Source organism: Antedon mediterranea, chromosome 6 (assembly GCF_964355755.1).
Source record: "Antedon mediterranea chromosome 6, ecAntMedi1.1, whole genome shotgun sequence".
NCBI lineage: Eukaryota > Metazoa > Echinodermata > Crinoidea > Comatulida > Antedonidae > Antedon > Antedon mediterranea.
Window position 1 is genome coordinate 18,320,991 of NC_092675.1, and position 27,717 is coordinate 18,348,707.

General features: G+C 32.7%; 1 protein-coding gene across 3 annotated transcripts; it reads left to right on the forward strand.

Annotated features, from left to right (window-relative positions):
• The first annotated feature begins 1,424 nt into the window (after positions 1-1,424).
• Positions 1,425-27,468, forward strand: LOC140052342 (Golgi-specific brefeldin A-resistance guanine nucleotide exchange factor 1-like). Of its 3 annotated transcripts, none has more exons than XM_072097865.1 (34): positions 1,425-1,495; positions 2,619-2,826; positions 3,433-3,499; positions 6,564-6,695; positions 7,001-7,119; positions 7,508-7,616; positions 7,733-7,836; positions 7,996-8,400; positions 8,862-9,027; positions 9,314-9,398; positions 9,917-10,052; positions 11,674-11,865; positions 12,429-12,530; positions 12,706-12,901; positions 13,363-13,497; positions 13,874-13,995; positions 14,353-14,555; positions 17,713-17,836; positions 18,479-18,604; positions 18,884-18,966; positions 19,118-19,354; positions 19,913-20,012; positions 20,279-20,523; positions 20,647-20,770; positions 21,017-21,204; positions 21,418-21,571; positions 22,121-22,367; positions 22,686-22,843; positions 22,992-23,387; positions 23,796-23,943; positions 24,060-24,406; positions 24,958-25,129; positions 25,431-25,547; positions 25,981-27,468. In XM_072097865.1, exons 2-34 carry the CDS (start codon positions 2,713-2,715, stop codon positions 26,181-26,183), a joined length of 5,556 nt encoding a protein of 1,851 aa, XP_071953966.1. In that variant the 5' UTR covers positions 1,425-1,495; positions 2,619-2,712; the 3' UTR covers positions 26,184-27,468. The 3 variants fall into 3 exon arrangements, with proteins under 3 accessions (XP_071953966.1, XP_071953965.1, XP_071953967.1); XM_072097864.1 differs by having other exon boundaries at positions 1,431-1,548; XM_072097866.1 differs by lacking the exon at positions 13,363-13,497 and having other exon boundaries at positions 1,431-1,548.
• The last annotated feature ends 249 nt before the right edge of the window (positions 27,469-27,717 follow it).

A 27,717-nucleotide genomic window follows, 5' to 3' on the forward strand; every position in this document is an offset into this window, starting at 1 on the left:
TTTGATACCAAATTTAAGTTTCTACGACCAGTACTTACAGAGATATGAAGATGCCCTGGTATGTAGGTCAAAGGTCAGAAATGGCATTTCTGATCATTTTTTACTAAAATGCCCCATTAGATGGAATATAAATGCATGCCTTCTGAACATTTTGAGACCAAAATTGACTTGCTGCGACCAGTGGTTGCCGAGATACAAGTACCTTTATTTATTTGTTTATATAACCCTTGACCCTGACCCTTTGACGTTTTGTAACATTTTTCAAAATGTTTTTCATATAACAAAATATATATTTCGAACAATTTAAAACCAAATTCAAGTGTCTACGACCAGTAGTTACGGAGATAAATACAATTATCTCTGGGAAGGGGATGGTTTGGGGTGAGGTCGTAGGCCTTTCAACATGACGGAGACTGAAACTGTACTGGGAGTGTAATGTACAAACTACGTTTGAAAACTGGCACTGAGGGGTTATGAGTTGGGAGTAATTGCGTAACACGCGTCTTAAACACATCACCAAGAACGGGGTGTGTTGGGAGGGGGAAGGGTGGAGATATTACTGGAATTTGGAGGTAATAGAAGTACAACATAATTGTAATTGTACTGTACTTACTACATTTGTTCACTGTCCTAGAGAGTAGTTAAGGTTTGGTGATTGTGGTGTAATGGGGAGAGGAGAAAAATAGGGGGAAGATGTAATAGCGGTATCCAAATTAGATATTTAATCCATTGCCAATATACACATTCATAGCAGCTATAGGGGTACCCCTCTCATTTTGAAGCTAAAGTTGAATAATTTATCCTGGGAAGAATTTGTTTTTAAAAAAGAGTGTGGGGTGTTTTTGAAGAGGGGTGGAGGTTTGTGAGAGATAGTGGGAGATACTGGCGCCAGGTCTTATGTACTACTGAGAAGGCTTTAAACTAATTTTGAAACCCGCCCTGTTGGGGCGGGCCTAAGCCTAATTGCTAGTTATTAATATTAGGCTCTTGTACTTTACTTTGTTACTATTTATTTAATTACTTTATTACTATTCATTAAATAAGTGTTACTTTACTTAATTGTTGTATGTACAAAATAATTTTACACCAAGCAGGCAAGTCACAACACGGTTGAGAATAAATCGGCATTATTAATATTAATTATATTTATAGATAAAAATAGATGGCGCAATGCAACTTTTTGGAGTGATGAGGGGGAGAAAAATACTTCAGAACTAAACACAACCCCGACTACAGTAATCTTTAAAAAAAAAATGTGCACGATTGTGTATTTTTTAATATAATTATTAAAGAGCAATGTTTATATAAACAAACGTTATTTAATATACGAATGCATCATGTACATTTTTAATTTATTATACGTACTTAAATAATAGGTGGTTGTTGCAACGTCAACTTCCTGTTACGCATGCGCATGTGTGTATGGAAATGTCACATTTGCTGTGTTGGCTAATTTTTTGTCGGCAGAATAAGTGAAAAAATATTATAAATTTCTGTAAGTTAGATATTTAAAAGTAGATCAATACGGACATTTCCTAGAAGTAGACGGTAATTCTTATCTTAAATTTTGTAGCGCTTATAATAGTTATTTTAGGCTTAGGCCTAGCCTAGCCTTCCTTTTTTATTAGCTTGATGAGGGGGGAACGTGTCTGTGATCGATCGTGCCGCCTAGCCTATATATTGGCCTACTACTAGGCCTAGGCCTAGCTAGAGTGACGTGTGGACTCGACACTGTTAATGTTAGTGCGGTGGTGGTGAGGGCGGTGCTCTTTGTGTTTGAACGGTTCTGTCTCAGACGTTCCAACCCTCAAGTTAACTATTTTACTTAGGAGGTTTACAAATTAAGTTGTTAAAAAAGTGGACGGTTTTAAATAAATTTGACTACTAAACTACTCAGCGCAATCGGTAAATGTCAATGTTAAACAGGTGTGTCACACATTCTAGGCTAGCGACTAGGCCCTAGGCCTAATCCATTTCCAATTAAATACAGAAATAACCTTTTAAAAACTTCAAAATGTGTGAAGGAACCATGGCGATACGGTAACTTTCATATTTTCTAGGCCTCCAACAAAGTATGATTGCAACGAACCACATATAATATCGTGACCAGAAAGTGCTAGGCCCTAAACATTCCATTTGCGTGGTGAATTTCCGCATCTTCCATTGTCGCTAAGACGTGATGTAGTTCAAGTCCGACTTGCCGCGAAGAAGATAATGTCATTATATACGGTTGTAAATAACCATTAGCAGCATTATTATAACACCTAGCAATGGATATCGAATTAAGCTAAAAAAATAGATATTTCATTCTTCAAACTGGCCAATATAACAACTCAGTAATATTGGCTCAGTAACCATTTAGTCGCCGATTTAGCCTGCCCCCTCGAGGACTAAAACAATTGATCAATATTCGTCTTGATTTATTTTAGGTAGATCTGATTTAGTTGCCGATTTAGTTGAAGTTTGGTTTTATCAATTAAAATGACATCATTTTTAAAGTTTTAGCTCGAACTACGACTAAGTCCGGTTTAAGAATACGGCCGTAAGATTTGTAGTTCTTCATGGTATTCTAATACTTAATCGTTGGTTAATTAAATTACAATTTCTTCTCTCTTTAGAAACATGGATGGTATTATAAAAGCAGATTCTGTTTGAAAACAAAGAATTTTCTGAAGTGAAATTGAATGAAGTGAATACACATACAACTTTAAAATGAGTGACAAAATAATGCAACCAAAAAATGGAGTTTATATTATTCAAGGCGAAATGTTATTGGTTGTCACTGCAATGCGTAGGACCTCAAGATGGAACACCCATATTCCACAGGTAAATAATAAAAATTATATAATTAGATATATCACAATACTATATCTACTGTAGACACAGTACATTCAATTTTCCTGGTATTTGCAATGTAAAATGTGTAATAAAAGTACATTCATTATATAATATACTGTAGTTAAATTGTATATTATATAATGAATTTACTTTTATAATATATAGTATTTAGATTGAAAAGTACTGCTTTACCAAGTTGAAGCTAGGCAACGTTAGGCCTGGTTGAGGCTTGGATTGGAGACCATCTGGGAATATTGAGTGCTGTATATTGAGCTGGGGTCATGTTAGGCATTTGAAATCAGCACTGCTGACTTTTAAGGCAGCCCTTGCATCTAGTATATACCTCTGAAGTATTGGCCATTGCCTTTTCTCTGGTAAAAGTGGGCACTGGACGAGAGAAGCCCTTGATCAATGTTGGGATCAATCAAGGTGCTTTAAACAATCCTGGCTTAGTCATCATTCAGATAAATGTAAGACTAAAAATGACACCGTTGTTCGTGACAGACGTCATATGCATAGTCTATTAAGACTGACACAAGCCAAAAGAAAAGTAGTTAAATTGAAGTTGCAGTTAGAACACATTTTTTTTTATAGGAGGAAGAACAAGATCCATTGATAGCTGGCTTCTCACAACTAAAAGATCTACTCAACTCCATTTCAGGTATGCTTACCTTATGTTTATTTGTATTCATTTGTTTCAAATAGCCCTATACGTGTAAACCATGGGTTAATATCGCTTTATATAAGGAGAAAATGGTTTTGCCAGGTTTATCCAGGTAACTATTGAGTGAATTAAATTCTATGAATTTATCATTTGAAGTAAATATTTTATAAATTGAAAATGCAGTGAATTTCTTCGGTGCAAAGAGAATAATATATGTTGTTGTTCATCAGTTTGATAATTGTGATATTGTAATTCTTCCATACAGCCTCATGGATGATTGTTGTGAACAAGCCTCCGTTTTAAAATATTAAGATTTTATTATTGATTTTTGATTGATGTTTTAATAAAGTATATGAATTAGAATTCCTCATAGAATTTGAATGACCAAAAAAGCTTTGCTACTGTGTCTACAATAAACAATGAAATGAACGATTCTAAAGCTCTGTCTACACTATCAAATATAGTAGTGATATGATTGTGTCCACATGTTTTTTGCATATAGTTTGATAGTGTAGACATATCTTAAGTATATATTGTGGTAAAATAGAAATTGACCACTTTATGTGCCTTAAAAGACAATGATGTGAAATATTGATATTATTATCACAGTTGCTAGGTCAAACATTTTGTCAATCTGTTTATATTGTCATGGTTCAGTGAATAATGCAGTTAAGGATACTAATTATCGATATCATTTGCTTGAAGTGTTTTCTCATTTAAATCTAGTGGTTGTCATTTAACAATTTATCCTCTCATACCAAATGTTACAATTTACATAGCAATCAGTGCCTTTTTCTGAGGGTATTGTTACTTTGGACTTACGGTATGTATTATAGTTATATGGTACTGTACATACTCAGGAATGCATTTTGAACAAAAATGTAGAATAGGTAAAGAATTCGTTTGAATTGGATGATGGGTTTGTTTGAATGTTTTTATGGAATCTTCTTATGGGCTGTTTAAGAAAAATAATAATATTACAGTATTAACCTGGAACCAAATCTTCTAGATTGAAAATAATGATTACAGTAGTTTAGAAAAACTAACATTTCATCATATTACATCCATTATTGTGTAAACAGTAAATATATGATATCCAATCAGTCGGTTAAGTAATAGAAATCTTTAATTTATTCAAGATCAAGTCTGACCTAAAACTCAGTAAGACGGACTAAATGACTTGCTAAGAATGAAGTAAACTAACTCTAGAATACAATTTTTTTTAATTGGCCACAAATATCAAATTCTAATTTTGTAGACGGATGCTTAATTTACAAAAGACAGTAGAGAAAATTTAAAATGTTTTGTTAATGACATTGTCACTAATGACTGCCGAGCACTGACTGCAGAGCACTGAGCTAGTGCAATTAGGTTCATTTAAATGTAATGACCTTTGCTATTTCCAGCTTTGGTTGTTCATTCAGCATGAAACCGATGTAAATAAATTAAAAGCAAACAGTAGGAATCTGTTTGAATTACTAGCTACTATAACGTACTAGGGTTTTGCATTGTGTGAAATAATTTGGTTAAAAACAATAATATAGAAAATATTGTTTTAAACCTTTTATATTTGCTTAAATTTATTATTTTTTAAATTTGACTCTATGCATGTGTATACACCTTTAAATGTCACTTAGCATACACAGTGTAGTTTAATTTGCTTTTGATAAATCAAGCAATTAAAATCATATTTATAAATATTAATAATCTGTGTGTTTAACTTGATGCAATGAATGAACACAAGTACTTGATACAACAGCAGAGCAAAATAGATTTAATTTAAATGTATTATCTAATTAAATATTAAATTTAATTCTATCAATAATAATGCGCTGCTCTCACAGCATTTATTTGGTCCAATAAAACATATCGGAAATTCATTTTTTCACTATTTAAACAACGAATAATATAAGAACATACACTATACAAAATTACACATAAACGTTATACACAATAAATTACTTAAATGGAACCAAATTAGAGAGATAATAAATATTTTATAAAGTTAAATTTGACCTTAGCGTGTGTGTAGTATTGAATAGTTGAAAAAACTCCCTCTTTATTTAGTTAGTTAACATAATATTATTGATTCAAGAAATTGTATAGAATCACTCAATAAACTTAAATAAAAAGAAAAATGATTACTAGGTTATTTAATTTCATGAAGTCAATGCGATTATAAAATTCTACAGGAGATACATTGTATGTAAGAATAAGCTATTTGGTGAAAATTATTTTTTCGTATTGATTTCTAATATTTAAATAATGGAAATGGTTTTGAATACAAATTTATTTGTATTGATTTCAGTGTCTTATTTTCTGATATTACAGTACATCATCCATAAATTTTCAGAAATACAATACCTCATGATTGAAATGTTGATAATAAATGATTAAGCTAAAGTGTGTTTAAATGTGTGTGGGTGTACTATCAAGTGTTGTTCCATCATGCCATGTTCAAATCTAAGTGAAACTAGTTGTCATTTTATCTGAATCCACCAGTGGTCTAGTGGTTGGGTGCCAATAAGAGCCAAGTGCAATTCTTAGTTGTGGGCAACTTGTTAGTATTCTTATTATAAATAAATTATACTATGTACTGTATTTCATTAATTTACAGCTAGGAAGTTGAGAGTTTTATGTCCTCCCATTAAAGTTGATAGTATAGTGATATTGCATATTTAATCTAATTGTACCGTTGGCACTAAATTTATTAATGTACAGAAATCAGTAATCATGAAATCATGTATGGCACTTAAGAACAGAATAAATTAGATTGTTGAAAATATCCCTATAATTGTTTTCTATTTTATCTTTTGTATACAATTTAATGTTAGTTTAATGTATATAATTTGTTCTGTACGTTATATGTTCAATATAATACTAATTATTTCATTATTATGTTATGATAGATGTAAGTTATTTATTATGAATTATGACTTAATGCACCTATATCAAGGCAAAAACTCAATTTGCACCACCCAGTATACAGAATGACTGCAAAAATGAAAAATCTTTATTACTTGATAAAATTGCCATAAATTTTAAAAATTTAATCTTACAGATTTATCTGATATTGAACCAAACAACTTTCTAAGTCCATTTCTCGATGTGATTCGGTCAGAAGACACAACTGGACCTATCACTGGCCTTGCACTCTCGTCGGTCAATAAATTTCTGTCCTATGGACTTTTAGGTAAGGTCAATCTATTATCATTTTCAATGACATACTGAATCGCCAACTCATATCCTTTACATCCAGATAAGCCAGTAACTTTTTTTTTTCAATGATTTGAAATCTTTAATAGTTTGCACCAAAATTGGGGGGTGATGGGGGGTGTTACAAACATGCAACTTATCTTTTTTTTATCATCAAAATAGAATCACTGGTTTTGTTGTATCATATGATATGATATACCTACAGTATTCCTACATGATCAGTATTATTACCAGAATAGCACTTGTAACAATATTCATAAAAAATTCATTTTCATTACACAGATCCTGCAATTGATGGTACTGCAGCTGGAATAGAGAACATTGCTGATGCTGTCACACATGCTCGGTTTGTTGGTACAGATCCAGGCTCGGATGAGGTTGTATTGATGAAGATCTTACAGGTAATAGGAAGCTTTCGATTTGTGATGGCCTAGGAATTTTGACCGATTCCAGTTTCAGGCGATGGCCTACACAATATATGTAGGACCTAGGTTTTTAAAAGTTATTTAATGATAATTCAGGTGTGATAAAATATTAATTTTTTTAAAGTTTAATCGGTATAAAAAGACTCAAAATAAGTAATTTATTACTGTATAATTCATTAAAACTTAAAAATACTATAAAAATACATACACATTTTACAAATTTACAATAGACCATGCTTAAAATATTCTGATAAGTTTATACTGTTGATATTTTATCAGAACAAATCAGTCAATGTGTCAAGCATTATTTCAGTTGATAAAAATAATGACTACAGATATGTTTTTTTGTATAATTTGTTTTTAGGTTTTGAGAACACTTTTACTCACTCCAGTTGGTTGTCACCTAACCAATGAATCTGTCTGTGAAATTATGCAGTCTTGTTTTAGGATATGTTTTGAAATGCGGCTAAGTGGTAAAGAAATTATTCTCTTTAGATTTTTTATGTTGAAGTTAAGTAATCTTATTAAAAGAACATTTTCTATCATTGTGCTTTTAAGAAAATGTGATTTTATTGAAATTCTTTTTCAGAGTTGCTACGTCGTTCAGCTGAGCAGACACTAGTTGATATGGTACAGCTTCTCTTCTCAAGACTGCCACAGTTTAAAGAGGAGAAGATTGCAGGAATGAGAAAGGTTTACTTTTGTTCTTTTATCAATGAAAACATTTTGCTCAAATAATTGTTTATTTATGAATGTATAACTTGTGTTTTTAATACATATGGTTGTCTTTACTTAGTTGCTCAATAATACCATATACAGATAACTTGACATTATATTGATTTTGTTCTGCAGCTCAAAATGAGAGCTGGTGGGATTGCTGATTCCAGGCGGAAAAAATCTAAACAATCCCCAAAAAATCGGCAAAGAAAAGAAAAACATCCATCATCTACCACTCTACAGGAGGAACGAGAGTCAACTGCCACTAGTGGTCAGCCCTCTCCAGCAGTCAGTGACAACAACATCGCCTCGGAACCTGAAGAGCAAGAGCTTCTCTCAGAACCAAGACAGTTGGAGGAAAGACTGCAGAGTTCTGATTGTGAAGGAGATGGCCGTGAAGTGGTGTCAATTGATGACTGTGTGGAAACACCTGATGGAGTCCCAAGTGAACATGGTGTGGTGTCGCTTACAGGAAGTCAGGGTATGGAAGAGGGCACTGACAGAAGGAGTTTTGGCAATGAAGACGGCATAGACAGAAAGGTAGGTATTTTCTCTTATATAAAAACTATTATCCCATGCTAATCCCACTTTGCTAATCCCACTTTGCTAAATTCATTGTTAATGTAATCAGAAAATCCCTTCTACTTTTCACCAAATTTCATACCCATTGACTACACGGTCATATACAGTAATTACAAATCAGAGATCAAGATTAAATTGTGCTGAGGTCTAGCAAAATAATAGTTTGACTTGTACGCTTTTCACATTTGCAAAATGTAACAACTTGTAACAAGGTTTGCATAGTGTTTTTGTTTCAAGTTGTTACTGCGCTCGCATGTATTGCCCTGGTATTAAACTGACCAATCACAGTACTAATCAAATAGCGCGCATCAGACCTGCTTATAAGTTGTAACAATTTATTAAGTTGTGAAAAGGGTATGCGTGTTGTGCATCTTCCTTGCAAAGTATATTCTTTAATCCAAATAAAATCTTCTTGATAGAAGGAAGATGATGCAAACTATGATTCTGAGAAGACGGAATCATTAGCAGATGGAATGGAAGATTCTGAATCAATCACAGAGCATTCAGATAGTGCTTCTGTACATGATTCTGACTATGTGAATCCACATGGAGTACGTTTTACACCTCAGCAGAGGCCTAAAGATGGTAGGGTTACATGTTGTTGCGTTATTTTTGTCTTCATCTCATCTTCCTATTCTGTGCTGAACCTTACTTGAGTATAGTTGCACATGTCTTGAAAATATTAGGTTAATTAATAGTAGAATATTACATATTATAAAACAAAACAAAAGAGGTTGATTTATTATGTATAGTTTCTCTGTCTCCATGCACTCAGTATTATTAAATTACCCTAAGGGGAAGCGATAAAAATATGCATAAATTACATTAAAATTAAGATAGAAATAACTTGTATGTTTGTTTTATTTTATAGGATCTGGTCCACTGATTCCATATGGACTTCCGTGTGTCAGAGAACTGTTTAGATTTCTCATTTCTCTTATTAACCCTTATGACAGGTAAGCAAAAAAAAGATGATTCTCTGGTTTATTCTCTTATTCTATTCTTATAATTAGTACAGTGGTACTGCAAAAGCTTTTTTTTTCAAGAATTTATTATAAATACTAAACTATCTCCATTTAACATTCTAACAATGGTAGGGAATGACGATTTTTGCATCCATCCCGTTTACAGAATACATAAACTTTATTCTGATTAAACATATCTGAAAAAGTCACTAATACAATGTTGATGCTGAAATTCTTACTAGATTGTATATGTGGATATAAAGGATGTTTTTGGTTTATGCTTCTTAATCTCTGTCTACACTATCAAACTTTATGTGAAAATGTGATGTGCCCATATATGGACTTGATGATGTCATATAACTACCATATTTGGGCCTATCACTACCATATTTGGGCCTATCACTAACATATTTGGGCTCCTCACATTTTTTTGTTAAACTAGTTTGATAGTGTAGAAAGAGCTTTAAACCAACAGGGTTGTTTTAATGTTTAACAATTTATGTTTACAGGCACAATACTGATGTTATGATTCATATGGGACTAAGTCTACTGACAATATCCTTAGAAACTGGCTGTGATCACATCAGCCATTTCTCTGTTCTTCTATCTCTTGTTAAGGATGACATGTGCAGGCATCTTTTTGCTGTAAGTATTGTATATTATTTAATTACTGCATCACATAATTACGGACAAATTTTGTCACCCTGAAAAATCATTACACTAGTCTTATAACAAATAACACAATTTTTTTAATTGTGCTTCTTCCCAAGTTGAAATGTAGTAGAGACCATATTAAGGGAGAGACCTCTGGGAGCCTGCAAAGTGTCCCTTAGGAGTTGGTTGTAATGTTTAGACACATATTGCCCTTGTTTGTTTAACAGGAAAGTTTCCGCTAGGAGTTGGTTGTAATGGTTAGACACATATTGCCCTTGTTTGTTTAACAGGAAAGTTTCCGCTAGGAGTTGGTTGTAATGTTTAGACACATATTGCCCTTGTTTGTTTAACAGGAAAGTTTCCGCTAGGAGTTGGTTGTAATGGTTAGACACATAGTGCCCTTGTTTGTTTAACAGGAAAGTGTCCCTTAGGAGTTGGTTGTAATGTTTAGACACATAGTGCCCTTGTTTGTTTAACAGGAAAGTTTCCGCTAGGAGTTGGTTGTAATGGTTAGACACATAGTGCCCTTGTTTGTTTAACAGGAAAGTGTCCCTTAGGAGTTGGTTGTAATGTTTAGACACATAGTGCGCTTGTTTGTTTAACAGGAAAGTGTCCCTTAGGAGTTGGTTGTAATGTTTAGACACATAGTGCCCTTGTTTGTTTAACAGGAAAGTTTCCGCTAGGAGTTGGTTGTAATGTTTAGACACATAGTGCCCTTGTTTGTTTAACAGGAAAGTGTCCCTTAGGAGTTGGTTGTAATGTTTAGACACATAGTGCCCTTGTTTGTTTAACAGGAAAGTGTCCCTTAGGAGTTGGTTGTAATGTTTAGACACATAGTGCCCTTGTTTGTTTAACAGGAAAGTGTCCCTTAGGAGTTGGTTGTAATGTTTAGACACATAGTGCCCTTGTTTGTTTAACAGGAAAGTGTCCCTTAGGAATTGGTTGTAATGTTTAGACACATAGTGCCCTTGTTTGTTTAACAGGAAAGTGTCCCTTAGGAATTGGTTGTAATGTTTAGACACATAGTGCCCTTGTTTGTTTAACAGGAAAGTGTCCCTTAGGAATTGGTTGTAATGTTTAGACACATAGTGCCCTTGTTTGTTTAACAGGAAAGTGTCCCTTAGGAATTGGTTGTAATGTTTAGACACATAGTGCCCTTGTTTGTTTAACAGGAAAGTGTCCCTTAGGAATTGGTTGTAATGTTTAGACACATAGTGCCCTTGTTTGTTTAACAGAAAAGTGTCCCTTAGGAATTGGTTGTAATGTTTAGACACATAGTGCCCTTGTTTGTTTAACAGGAAAGTGTCCCTTAGGAATTGGTTGTAATGTTTAGACACATAGTGCCCTTGTTTGTTTAACAGGAAAGTGTCCCTTAGGAATTGGTTGTAATGTTTAGACACATAGTGCCCTTGTTTGTTTAACAGGAAAGTGTCCCCTAAATAATAAACTCCCAAACCATGGGTTCTACACTGTAGTGTTATATCCTTTAATACTGTAATACCTCTAAAGGTATCAACATTAGGTAGCATTAAGATTTATAGTTTTATATACTTTATGGTGAGCAAGAACGAATCTTTCTATATTTAAACAAAATCTAAATATTTATTTACAGCTTCTTCAGGCTGATCGTCTTTCTCTGTTTGCTTCATCTGTGCGTGTGTGTTTCCTTCTTTTTGAATCCATGCGAACTCATCTTAAGTTTCAACTAGAGATGTACTTATTGAAGCTTGTAGAACTTATTGTATCAGAATCACCTAAAATTATGTATGAACAACGTGAGATGGCACTGGATGCTATTGTACAGGTACTGCATAGCCAATTCTTATTTTAAATTATCCATTTATTTTGCATAATTTGAATGATTCTTCTATGTTTTTATACGATTTTCATTGATGCTGTTTTTCAGAAATACTGTTCTCAACATATTTAACTAAAGTTTTTCGTAATGCTTGCGCATTCGCAGATCCATTAATGTACAAAGTGGGCAGAGCTTTTGCATTGCATGTTGGGAAATAGCGTTAAAGTTAAAAAAAAAAATTCCCTAATAATTGAGGTATTTTATTATAATGAATAGAATAACTAAAATTTACATAACAGAAGGCAACTAAAGGCAGATAGATTGCTGAAAGTGCAATATTAACAAATTATTAAAACGATAATAGACAATTTGAAAGTTTAAATAATACATCAAACTTGGTTCAAAAGAACACTAATTTAAGCTGCATACCCACATATATTTTAAAATGACATTTTAAAAATTTATGTAGTGTAGTACAATAAAAATAAAGTGTGTATGTATCTACATAAATGATTTAAATCACTCAAGCAATGTATGTTATATCACTGTTCACTGTTTTGTTCTTTTAGTTGTGGAGGATACCTTCTTTAGTAGCTGAGTTGTATTTAAATTATGACTGTGATATTTATTGTACTAATTTATTTGAAGATCTGACCAAGTTACTTTCAAAGGTAAGTTTTTATACAGATTTGGTTGTAGAGGTATGGGTATTAAAATGGCTGGAAGGTTTTAACTGCATTTCACCATGGAGTAGAGGAGCAGGTATCTGTAATAGTATATTATCTATTTACAAATATTGTAACAATAATGCATAATAATCTTTTCAATTTAATGATTTTTATTCAGAATGCATTCCCAGTGTCCGGATCATTATATACAACACACTTGTTATCTCTTGATGCATTGCTGGCCGTTATTGATGCCATTGAGGCAAACTGCCACCATAGAATATTAAGCACAATGGCTGCACAGAGTACAGAACGAATAACGTCAGAGTCGGGTATAGAGATACAGATACAGGACATGTCTACCAAACAAGAAGGTAAACAGTTATTACATTCAAAATAAATACAATTTAAAAATGATTTGATTGTGGTGGAAAGTGGTGAGTTGTGGTGGATTTATGCTAATAATTTACTCCTATACTTTGCTTTGTTTTAAAATATTTCTATTCAATTCAATTTCTACTACATTATACATTTTAATAAATCAAATAGTGTTAGAAGTTAATGCAAACACAATAATTAGTTCTTTTTTAGATACTTGCTACAATATTACTACATTCATGCATCTTTTCTTACTGTAAACGATAAATATTTACTTGGTATAATAACTTGATTCAGTAGATGATGCAGTAATAATAATAATGATATTATACAGGCTCCCTGTTTGTAGCAGCGGTGACGTGACTGTTCCATGTACATTCTGTAATGCTAATTTAATATTAAATGCTATATAGTTCTCTCTTATATGTCTTTACCACTAATTGTGCTTTGGGTGTAGGGCAACCAGGGGCTAACACTGATGGAATGGCATCGGACAACAAGGGGTCACCAGGAGTACATGCTAATCCACCTACAACAGGCTATGCAATGGGACAGCTAATGACAGCTTCCTTACAAAGACAACCTAAGGATGGTAGGCTAATGCTATACTACTAATATAACATTCTGAGTTATCAGATATCGGTCAGAAGTTTGTGTAAAAACACATGTTCAGCTTTGTATGATTTATATACCTTAACCTAGGCCAAACATTGATAGGTTAGCATTCACAAATATGCAAGTTCTGTAGTTTGAAAAATATCTGCATTTAGCCATTTTCAAAAGGTATTCAGCATGAATCTGGTTGTTTGTCAAATAATACATTGTCAAATAATATCTGTATTTATTTCTATTAGAAGTGCATGCTTTATTTTTAGCACATTTTAATTTAACATTAGCAGTAAGATATTGGTATTACAGTTGTTTTGTATTTTTTTGGGCAGAAGTAAATTTTATTTTATTATTGACAGGTAAACTAAATGTTGAGAATGAGCGACTTGAAGGTAGTCCGTGCAGACGATGTACTCGATTCCCACCTTCACCAGGACTACCAGCACCTGAAGACCTTGTTAAAATTAAACATCGTAAAAAGGTAAACACCTACAGATACCAGTATCAATTTGTAGTGAAATTTATCTGTGGTTGAGCTAATTTGGATGTAGATGACATTAGAGATGGCGGTTCACTTTTGCAGAGTCATAAAACACTGTCTGTACTATATTGTACAATAAAACAGGCATTTCGCTATTCATAATTAAAAATATTGGTAAAACTTCATACCCTGTATTCCCTCGGCAGCTTAGACCAGTCAAAGTGTTGTGACTTAAATAAACAGTAACATGCAGGATACAGCAAAAATAATAAACTATTGAATATTAATTACTACTAATTTCAGTACATTCCTTTTATAGACATTATATCATTACTGATTACAAATTTATTTTTTCAGCTACTGCAAGCTGGTACAGATCAGTTCAACCAGAAGCCTTCAAAGGGAATTGCATTCTTACAGGAAAATAACATTTTAAGGACACCTTTGGATCCTAAAGAAATGGCACAATTCCTCAAAGAAAATCCAAAACTAGATAAAAAACAAATTGGAGAGTATGTTAGTAACAAAAAGAACACTAAAGTGCTAGAAGCGTATATGAGGTAGGTACTAAATATTTGTACTTTCGGTAGTACGGTCTTGTCCTGTGTTGTATATAACCCATTGTGTCTTAAGATATAACTTATCTGTATGGTTACTTTAGTCCAGTCCCTAAGGGGAGAAAAAGGGGTGGGATGTTACCAGACTGGATACAAATTTTTCAGTATAGCAGTTTGGTAGAGTATAGTGTGGAGATGCCAAAACAAAGTTACTGGAAATCTGATTTGACCTCTGTGACCTCTGACCTCAATTTTTATATTTTTCTATTATATAACTAAAAATCGCCATATCTTGACAACGCATGGACATTTTACATTTATTTTTTTTTCAAAATGCTTGGAAGATATATATTTATATTCGCTATAATGAAAAAAATTGTACAAAAATGGCCGCAAAGGCTTTATTTTTCAGTTTGACCTTTGACCTTGATTGCCTAATATCTCAATAACACGCAATCTCAGAGATTTGAGAATGGGCTCAAAATGTTAAGAAAATAAATCTAATATTTAGTCTAATAGAAACTTTTTTCAAAAAATTACCATAAATTAAGCTTTTTTGACCCTTGACCTCTAATGTTTGAATATGTCAATATCTCGGTAACTATTTGTCCTAAAAAGTTCAGTTTGGTGTCAAATTGTTTAGAATATACACATTTATATTTGCTCTAACAAAATATTTTGTCAGAATTCAATTGGAAATGTCATTTTGAGCTATGACCCATCGTTTTGCATATATTTAGCAATTAATAATCTATAAAAAGAGATCGAGAGAGGGGAGGGGGTTGGGGTGGATGGAGAGACACATATTTTTGTTACATGTTACACAAATGTTAAACTCTGTCTACACTATAACATTTTTATGCGACAAAAAAATGTGATGTGCCCATATATGGACACGATGAATGACATATTACTACCATATTTGGGCACATCACACCTTTTTTGTTAAACTAGTTTATAGTGTAGACAAACATGTAAAAAATATGTGTCTCTCCATCACCCCAACCACCTCCCCATCTCTCGCTTTTCCAATGCTACTGCATGCATCTATACACATCAAAATGGCCGGAATTGTACTGGAAAGTTTTTAGCTACATTTGAAAATAAGTCCCAGAGGATGGGTGTATTGTAATGTTATCAGAATTATGGCAATTGTTTGTAATGGGAAAGTTTTAAAACTACATTTGAAATATTTGCTAATAATATCACATGCTATTAAAGATATACTTATTTTCCCCCTGACAAAAGTAATTTTGACAAATATTTTTGTTGAATATGCAATTTTAATGTCACACATAATAGTTTCACCAAAAATTGGATTTAAAAAACATGATATAGTGCATACCCAAAAAAACTGTAATTCAAAGCAAAAAATAGGCTGGAAGTCAATGTGATTTTGGTTAAATTAACTGTTTATTTTGTCTTTAACGTGATATTTACTCTATTTTTTAGATTAGCTCTTTGATTAAACACCTCTTCCAATGCAGTGAAGATCTTAAGTGTTGCCTTGTCTTACTAATCTTTCTTAACTTCTCTTTGAACGATCGTAATCAATATTTGTTGAGGTATAATATTTCCCTCTAATATGGTAATGCCTGTTTTATTGAGTCAAATGCTTTCTGATAATCTCTAAATCAAAGATTTGGTGATATTCATTTCCTTTTTATTTTTAATTAGTTGATTGACAAACTGTATAAGATGGTCCTACTGTATAAAGCCTTATATATTGGTTTATTTACTTCTAGTCGGTCTCTGATTTTGGTTTTTGATTACTTTTGTAAATTATTTGTGTAAATGTTATAATGTTCGTTTGGTCGGTAATGGTTGATGTCAGTTTTGTCATGTTTTTGTGGATTAAAGCATAATTATTATTGCTTCTCTTAATTTCTTCTGGTTTCAAAGATTTTGTTGTATAGTGTTATGAGCTGGATGTGTTATTGCCTCATCAAGCCAAGATGGTAATTTTGACTGCTCACTGGTTTGTTTTCCTTTTATATTCCACTACAGTATGTTCTTGAAAAGAAATCAGCTTTGTAATTAATTTGTCTTTGATCCTTTTCAGGTTTCTAATATTTTAAACATATGTTTTTCTTTTCTTCGCTTTTTCCTCACTGTTTCAAACATTTTATTTTTTCAGCATACTTCAAGCAATTAATTGATAATTAGGTCATATGTTTTATGAGTATCAAATCGTATTGGTTAATTCTTCTTTTCTTTCTTTAAGATCCTGATTTTCTTTCTTTTTTAAAAATGTTATTTAACTTTTAAGTTTATCTAATTTTTTGTTGATATTAAGTGTTGCTCTTACGGTGTAGGCCTACCATGCGATGGAATTATATATTGAAATTAAATTAAACATTAAGTTTTAAGAAAATTGTAAAAGGCTAAATAGGATATTGAATGTAGTTCTGGTCCATTAAATCTATATTTTAGGTATATTATTATTAGTATGAAACACGCACGCTTAACAGTATATCCTGGTCATACCTCAAACTGGCATTTCCAGTAAAAATATGATAACATCTTCTATTAGAGCTAATATAAATGTTTACATTTTGAACATTTTGACACCAAGTTGAACTTTTTATGACATTTGGTTACAGAGATACAGACATATTTAAACATTAAAGGTCAAAGGTCAGTAAATGACATTTCCTGTGGATTTGGAAGAACATGTTTAATTAGAGTATATATAAATATGTATGCTCTTAACAATTTGAAACAAATTTCAAGAAATTTTGATCAGTAGTTATTGAGATATAGTAAGCCGAGGTCAAAGGTCAAAACATTGAGAAATTACATTTCTGGTCGTTTTTTTGGAAAAAGTTCTATTAGAGCGAATATAAATATGTACCCTCTGATCTATTTGACACCAATATCATTTCAATTGTCAAACCCGTTGCGGAGATATGGCTGTTTAAGATAGAAATATAAAAATTGAGGTCAGAGGTCACAGAGGTCAAATCAGATTTCCAGTAACTTTGTTTTGGTATCTCCATATCATGTTCTATCAACATGCCAAAGGGCACACTTGTATCCACTATGGTAACATCATTTCCCCTTAGGGACTGGACTACTTAAATTAACTAAACAAACAAGTTTATGTGCTTGCATCCTTTTGCGTTAACTGCAAGTCTAACTAATGTTTGTTTTGAACTAGACAATTTGCATTTGAAGATACACGTATTGATGAATCTCTTCGTATGTATCTTGAGGCATTTCGATTACCCGGAGAAGCACCTGTCATCCAGAATGTCTTGGAACATTTCTCAGATCATTGGCATGTAAGTCAATTCAACCTCTCAAGCTAATTGAAGGCTCATTTCATAAAGATCCATCTAATTAAAAAATCAATTAAATGCCTGTCTGTAAGTAATGACTTTTCCAATTAAAGATCAATCCAATATAGTATTCCAATTAAAGTCCCTGCCAATTAAACACTCCCTCCAATTACAGACCTCTCTAATAGAGCACTCCCTCCAATTAAGGGCCCCTCTAATAGAGCACTCCCTCCAATTAAAAATTCTCCCATTAAAGATTTCCTTCAATTAAACAATCTAACCAAAGATCCCTCTAATTAAAGACCACTGCAATTAAACACCCTCCAATTAAAGACCCCTCTAATTAAAGACCACTGCAATTAAACACCCTCCAATTAAAGATCCCTCTAATTAAAGACCACTGCAATTAAACACCCTCCAATTAAAGATCCCTCTAGTTAAAGACCACTGCAATTAAACACCCTCCAATTAAAGACCTCAATAATTATAGACATTCCAAGTAAAGTGCTTTAATTAAACAACATCTAATTAAAGACTAGTTTTGTATTCATGACAAAGAAGATTTATCATATCTTATTATCTGTTTACCATTTGATGTACTGTTTATCTTTATCTTTAAAAATCTATATTATTTTTACAATTTAGAAAAGTAATCATCAACCATTTGCAAATAATGATGCTGCATTTACCCTGGCATATGCTGTCATTATGCTGAACGTTGATCAACACAACCACAATGCAAAAAAGCAGAATATACCCATGACTGTAGCGGTAAGTAAACATACATTATTTATCATACTTCATACCAATTTATAACCTGTGATAAGTAAGTTACTATATGGGCCACATAAATAGTCAGACTGGATGTGGGTAATCAAAATAACACTTGATTCCCATCACTGTCACCAACATTGTCATAGATTAATTCAGGCATTGCTTTAAATCTTTATGATATGTATAGATGTGTACAATATCACATTGTAGAAAGTAAATGTGACATTGTCATAGAATAATATATTCATTTTTGTTACAATATTTATTTTTATTTAGGAGTTTAAAAAGAATCTTCTGAAAGTGAATGGAGGTGAAGACTTTGACCAATCAATGTTAGAGGAAGTTTATTCTGCCATCAGGTAAGTTCATCATCATCTGTTGTATGTCTACTACTGGAAATTCTCTTTTTCTTTACCTAATTTGTTCTGCCTCAATACTTCTCTTCTGTGTTCTTAATCATTTTTCTTAGATGAGACTATTATATTTTAAATTTATGGTCTTTTATTTTAGAAATGAAGAAATTGTGATGCCTGCGGAACAGACAGGTCTTGTACGTGAAAACTATATATGGCGATGTCTACTTAAACGAGGCTGTACCCTTGATGGTACATTTCTACACACACCAGCAGCTGCTATGGACAAGGAGCTGTTTTTATTAACTTGGGGACCTACCGTTGCAGCATTGTCATTTGTGTTTGATAAAAGCCCGGATGAAAAAATAACACTTAAAGCAATATCAGGATTCAGGTGGGCTATATTAATTTTGTTGTTGTTGATAATTTAGGCACCCTGTTATTATCTTCTTGCTGTTGGATGTGTAATATATATATATGACGACAAACACAAATAATTGTATTTTCGAGCATCTGGGAACACCTAATCGCATATATCCTCTTATATTAATTGTTATATTTTGTATATCCTGTATATGCATTTTAATCTGTATATTTATACTGTACTTTGTATTTTGCTTTGTGTTCTAAACATTTTACTGATTTTATTCTATTTTTATATTAAGTTGCCATGAGAACAACCAATTTCAACCAATGGGGGTCCATGCTTAGGGGGCTCCAAGACCTCATGAGCTTTAAGGACATTTTCTTTTATTCTTAGGTCATAATAGACCATATGAAATTGCAGCATTGGTCCTGGATTTAAGATATTTAAGAGATTCTTTAGTTCAATTTACTGTCCAATAAACATCAAGGTTATAAATAAATATGCAATATTCTTCTTGATCCAGGAATATAATTTGTTAAATATAACATAGATTAATTCAGGCATTTTCATGTTTGTTTTTTGTAGAAAATGTGCAATGATTTCAGCTCATTATGGTTTAAGTGATGTATTTGATAATCTTGTCATATCCCTGTGCAAGTTTACAACATTAATGAGTTCAGGAGAGGTGAGAACAAAATCTTTACTCCACTAGAACTACTGCACATGACCGGCGTTACCAAATTCATTTTGTATTTTTATACACCCTGACCTGTATATTTGTTCTTATTTAATTCACTGTTTTGTTTTGTAATTGTGTAATATTAATTATTAATTAAAATATTAATTAATATGGAAAGCGCCTTTGAACATTTTTCTTTAACGGCAGATATATTTCACCAAGATTGTGACCTTAACTTTGTCATTAGTCAATTTTTATTTATCTCTTCTTAGTCGCCTGAAATGCTTCCGATCGTTTTTGGATCAAACATGAAAGCCCAACTTGCAGCCAAGAACATGTTCGGACTGGCACATCGTCATGGTGACATCCTAGGGGAAGGTTGGAAGAACATCCTTGATTGTATGCTTCAACTCTTTAAAGCCAAACTTCTGCCATCGGAACTGGTTGATGTTGATGACTTTGTTGCATCTAGTGGTAGTATATCACTGCTGAAGAGAGAAGAGATGCCGTCACAGAGGTATCGTATTGATTTTTATATACAAATTCATGTTTATTTTCATTTTTCAATAACATTATTACATTAGTATTTATGCATAGTGCCCTTTCAAAAATGTAAACATTGATGTATTTATTTAAATAGGTCAGACTCTTCACTGCTGAGCTCTTTTGTTTACTACTTTACTGCCAACACTGAAACCTCAACTCAACGGGGTCCAACCCCAGAAGACCAAGAAGCTATTCATGTCGCCCGTAACTGTATAGAGGTAAGATATTTCTTGAATCCATCATATTGTAAAAACGGGTATCAGGTATTTAATTACAAATTTTAACCAGCAATTAATTAACCAGTCTTTAACCAGCCTTGTCTACACTATCAAATCTTATGTGACAAAAAATGTTATGTGCCCATATATGGACATGATAATGTCATATCACTACCATATTTGGGAATATCACTACCATTTTTGGGCAGAGCTTTAACCTTTTAAAAACTTCTTTCGTTTCCACAGGACTGCCATCCTGAGCATCTTCTAACCGAGAGTAAATTCCTTCGTATTGAGTCATTGCAAGACCTCATAAAGGCGTTAACGTTTGCATCACAAGGACCTCAAGCAGCAGAGAGTACTGGAACACCATTTGACGAAGAAGCTGCAGTATTCAACTTGGAACTGTTGATAAGAGTTGTATTTGAAAACAGGTAAGAACACTATGGACAATTTTCTTCATAACTTACAACCCCAGTTTGATGGCAGTAAGAAAATAAAATAAAATTTTTCCCTGAATAACAGTTTACCATAATATAGGAGTTGGCCTGGTGTTTCCTGAATATGGATTTCCCAATGGGAAATACTATTGTATTTATTAATTGTCTAAGCACTGTACACTGACAAACAACATTTTGATTTTGTAGAGACCGGGTGAGCGCCTTATGGCAGTCTGTACGAGATCATTTGTACAGTTTGATTGTAAGTTCATCTGAACATGGCTTTCTTGTTGAAAGAGCGGTAGTTGGGCTTCTACGACTGGCAATACGCCTGTTACGACGAGAAGAGATTTCAGGACAGGTAAACTATTATATTATTTTTTAAAGTAAATTTTCCCCCTCTGATTGATGGTAACTCATTATCAGGGCTTTGACCTGTCCATTCTCATTTGTCTTAAATTTCTCCAGGCAGGTATTTAATAGTGCGCTTGTTACTTGTTTGGATATTGATTTATTTTATGATAGTTTAAATGTATTTAAGGGTAAAATTGTTAAATCTCTATGATGTTCCAATCTTTGTTTATGTTATTGTTGCTTATTTGGATTTATTATTATAGTTTATTATGTTTAGATTCAACCTGTTTAGTGGCGGTTTCATCGCTGTTAGTTGTGACTGAATAAACTAAAAAATAAAATAAAATTATTTATCGAAATTGACCATAAAAATATTATTGCCTCATTTAAATACGGTGTAGTAGGTGTATAAGTACTCTAGGCATTGATTATAGTTCTGACGATAAGAATAGAATTCTTGAAACACATACTTTTTTTGGTGGTATTATACATGAAATATAAACATGTATTGAAGAATATATTATCTTTTATAATATGTTATCTTTTGTACATACAGGTTATTGCATCTTTGCGTATGTTGTTTATGATGCGACCAAGTGTACTTCACAAACAATGTCGTCAGATCTCGCACGCACTCTATGAACTATTGCGTACAAATGCTGCCAATATTCACACCCCTATGGATTGGTATACACTGTTTACTCTACTAGAATGTGTTGGTGCAGGGGCCATACCACCTCCTATGAAACAGGTGGCTATCGGAACAGAGTCTGATGATTGTGCAAGTGTTTGCGGTGATCATGGTAGGTGGTACTTAAATTTTTTTTGTAAGGTTGGCTTGAATTAGCCTTATCATCATGAATTATGTGAATCATTTTGCACCTCCACTAGCATGGTACAGTATATAAAATAATGTGGTATTTTTATATTTTGACCTTTAATGTTTATTAGGTATTCATTAGTAATATTTTCCTCACTCTTCTTCTTATTTTTTTTTTAATAAGGATATTATACAATGTTATCAAAATAAATTAAACAATTTAACAGAAAAAAACTATAAAAAAAATATAAAATATATTTGAGGTTTGTAGTTAAATGTTTGTTTTTTATTGATGTTATAGATGCACAATCTGATAGTGAGTTGTCTGTCAGTAGCCAGATAACAACAGTATCTGACCATGGCTATACTTCTGATTCAGAACTGTACAACATGCACAAGCCGAAGCGTAGTAGTAGTGAAGGGGATGTACGCGACATTGGACGAGGGGGCTGGCTGGTAGTAAGGGATTTTTTTTTTTGCCCCTAAAATCGCAATTTCATATTCTTCATTATTTTTACACTTTGTTTCTGCATCAAACACCAAAAATATTAATATAAGAATAATGAATTATTTGTTGTAATAAATAACATTGTAATCTTTTATAAAGGTAAAGAAAGATGAAGAAGAAAATAAACAGCCACACAATCAATATGAAATATCTCTTGATATCGAGCTTCGACACCATGATACAAAATCACTCATGAAATGCTGCGAAGTCCTAGCTTTCCTTGTACGCGATGCTGCTCATGTTACGCCTGACAATTTTGAATCCTGCGTGCACTGCATCAGGACTTTTGTGGAAGCCACTGTGAATGGAGGAAGATTAAGCGATCATCAACGGAGACAGAGGGCAGCAAACAGGGAGGTTAAAGACAGAAGAGGAAAGAAGAGTAAGAAGAAAATGCCAAAGACTTACTCGGTACCAGATAAGATTGCACAAGTTGGCGACCATGAGGATGAAGAGGATGCTGCGTTGGGTGGATATCATTCACTCTCTATACAGGTACAGTCAATTGTGCGGTTATTCATAATAGTTGTTAATGTATTCACATTGTCTGAAGAAGTGTTGGTCTTTATATTCAGTCAACTACTGAAGTGAAAAACAGAAAATCTCTAAATCCAGATGTCCAATATATATATATATATATATATATATATAAACACAAGAGGCAAAGATATAAGTTATCATTAAAAATACTTTGAAATACCAGTGTTTCTGGAAACCCAGACAAATTAGGCTAGCCGTCACTGGGCATCTACAACAGTGTTTTGTTTGGAGTGAATTAATAAAACAACCCTAGAGTTCAAAACACCTAGAGATGCCAATCAGTTGACATGGCTAAGAGTGTTCTTGACACATCATACCATTTTGCAACATGATTTAGCAGTTATTTATACTTTCATTTGGTAGTTGTTGGATCTGATGCATACATTACACACAAAAGCAGCGACAATATTCAGTTCATGGGCAGAAGAACAAAATAAATTGGGTGAAGTTCATACCATAGATGCTGGTGCTAGTGCATTGTGGATAAAATGCTGGTGTCCCTTGTTGCAAGGTAAGTAATGTTGGTGGAAAATGTGTACCTATTTTATCATCTTATGTAATGATTTGTTCCATGTAGGGCATCCATGAGGGCATTAGTTGTAATGACAAAATATTTGTATAATTTAGGTATTGCTCGACTGTGTTGTGATACAAGACGTCAAGTACGAATGCAAGCCTTCTCATACTTGCAGAGAGCACTTCTTGTGCACGACCTCCAGACTCTCTCTGCAACTGAGTGGGAATCAAGCTTCAACATCGTTCTCTTTCCACTGCTCACAAAACTGCTCACCAACATCAACAGTCACGACCCAGACGGGGTTGAAGAGACACGAATGAGGGCGGCCACACTACTCTGTAAAGTGTTCCTCCAACATCTATCGCCGCTTTTGTCTTTGGCAACGTTCACAGCTCTCTGGTTGACCATTTTGGATTTCATGGACAAGTATATGCATGCAGATAAGAGTGATCTACTGGTAAGTATTACCATATTTAGCCTGGTTATGCTACAGCGCACCTAGCAAGAAATTTAGTGGGAGGATATCAATTTTCTATACTTAATTTTAGTTATTGTCAGGTATGAACAGTATTTTTCACTATTGAAGATCAAAACACACGCCTAGATTATATACGCAGTGACAAAATGAAGGAAAATAACCTTCTCCAGCCTTGATGTGTGAACTATAACCATGTCACAAAATGCATGTATCCAACTCACATTCCCAGCTGGTTTTTCAATGAACCATTTTATTTTAAACTTGGCTACAGATTTTTTTAGAGCATTAAATTGCTTTTACTGATCTGCTGTACTTTACTGTACCAATGCTGTACCAATACCTTTTTAGGAAATTCCAAGCTGGTTTCATTTTTTGTCGCATGCAACAGCAACTCTATAGCTCACTATGTCGGGTTGGCTGGTTGGTTGGTGGGTGTCACTCGGTAAACACTAACTCAAATTTGTACACGCAACTGCAGTCATGTATATGGTCTTGTTTCTTAATATCTAAGTTATTCATCAATCTTACAGTTTGAAGCTATTCCTGAATCTCTTAAAAACATGTTGCTTGTGATGCATACAGCCGGAATCCTAAGCAGTGAAGATCAAGGAGATTATTCCCCACTATGGCACGTCACATGGGAGAGAATTGACTGCTTCTTACCTCAATTAAAACATGATCTATTCAGGCCTAGGGAGCCATGTAAGTGAATGGAATTATTTAAAATATTAATAAAATTATTAAATTAAATTAGGACAATAATAAATTATTTTTATTTATTTATTTGGTATAAAACAAAATCACAACAATCCCAGAGGGCAACCTGTGATTTACTAAAACAGTTGAAAACAAAGAAAATGATGAAGAAATAACAAACTTAAGTGAAAAATAAGTTCTAATTGGTTGGAGTTGATTATTACAAGTTTTTGTTTTTTTATTATTATTGTCAAATGTTTCAATTTTGTTAAAATAATAATAAACAAAATGAATTTATTTTGTTTAGCTAAACCAAAAGTTGAAACTGTTGTTGATCCTAGCGATGCCCCTAAACAAGATAGTAGCATTCCTCGGGATGGAGCACCAAAGGTCAAAGAGGCAGAAAAACAAAAAGAAAATGGAGGTAAGTGTATTGTATATCCATCCAAACTTGATATGTTTTTAATGCTTCTTATATAATTAAATCAGGTTTTTATGTGAAAAACAATGCATACATACATGTATATAAATGATAAAATTATATTTAAAACATACAAAAAGCAATAATAACTAATTAAAATATAATATTCCTTCATATTCATACATTTTTAATACTTCTTTTAATATTAAATCAGGTTTTTACATGAAAAACAATGCATAATTAAAATCTGTATATAAATGTATTTTAAAACATAAATAATTGCCATATAATATTCTTTCAGTAAAATGATTTTTTACTATAATTAAGGACATCTAAATAATTTCCAACACACTTTCTTTTTACTTACTAATGCAATTTACTATTATAAATGGTTGTAAATTTTAAAAGTGAAACAACATTCTTTTTTTTTATATAGATGTAGAAAATGCAGTCGTTCGTTCTGCTAGTCCTGCTCAGATCATACTTCAACCACCATTACCATCAGCTGTTCCTATTCCTCATGACAAGTCTGGTGCATCTGTACCTATTCTATTAAATCCTAATATACTACAAACAGGAGGCATTCAAGGCCTGCCTATACTAGGTGTTCCTGTGGGCGATACTGCCAACAGCTCATGAGGGTCTTGAATAGGGTATATTATCTGTTTAAGCTGATGTTGGGGTAGATTTGGTTCAGCATAATTGACCTAGGATTATTAATAGCGATGATAGAAGTTGATTGTGCCTCTATTGATATTGTATTGTATACTGTCATGTGATATTGTATTTATATTAAGAATGAAATTGAACTATTATAATATATATACAAATTTATTTAATTCTCTGTTAATTTAATGTATAGATACAATGTTAATGTGAGTGGTTTGTTGATGGCTGTGTTACTAATAATTCCTGATAGCAAATTGATATTTAATTTTCTGATCCTGTTTACATACATGCGATGTAAGTGCAATTTTATGTTTCTATTTAACAGTCTATGCACAATAATTATTCCAATATTTTGTGCGATTAATGTGTAGAATAAAAAAAATATGTCTCATAACCCTGTACCACAGGCTTTCTAAACTAGAGGGTAGTGCATTTTATGTAATAATAGACATTTATCAGATAGAATCGTGCCTGAGTAGCCATGTTTTTTACATGGTTTCGTTTTTCCACCAAATGGGTAGAAATCATGAGGTAGGCTGTTTCTTCACATACAACAATATTTCCCCAGTATTATGGTACTACGTGATACATGTGAGGCTGTATTACCTATAATAACTGGGAAATCTTGATACAGTATCGAGAATTGAGTGCAGCTGCTGATGATTTCTAGTTTTGAAAATAAAAGGGCACTGACTTGTCATTGAGTTTGTGTAATGTTATTATTTCAGGGTAAACTGCCCTGTAATATCCCCTGTTTGGACATTACTATACATGTACATTTGTGTTTAGATCTTTGCAAGGAATATACTGTTATAAACTTTATTGTATAAATTATATTGCAACAAATATATATCAACTATTGGAATTATAATTCAAAATAAGTACATGGTATAACCTCAATTAATGGAAATTAATTTTGAATTATAAGCAGTCTTAAGGCCAGACGAGCGGAAATGGTAAGCGATAAATCAAAATTTCTCAGTTGGCTTTTTATTGTGTGTGAGGTATGAAAGACATTGGTTGAAATTAGTATCTAATTCTAGTGACTCAATTTAGGTATATAATTCAACCTTTATTTATCCATTTAATCTCTGGCTCTGCGTATCTTAAATAATTAGTTTCTCTTGGTGTAATAATGGTTAATATAACAAAAATGTTATATGTAATAATGTTACAAATACATCATTAAAGGAATAGCAAATATATATATTTTATTGATGAGAAATACTGAGTCTAATTATTTCTGTTTTATTTATCAAAGGGATAAATGTTTGCATTGTGTAATAAAAATTAAATACAAAATCAAAAATAATGCATTGTGATATTTTTATAAACATTTGGAAAAGGTGTGTATGTACTGTAGGCAATTTGTTCGAAATATTTCGAATTATGACCCTTTAATCCTGTGATAACATTAGTGAATACTTAAATCCCTGGGCAAGGGGAAAAAAGCCGAAATCATCGAAATAAACGAGTCTAATCATCGACTTTGCTATAGTTTCAA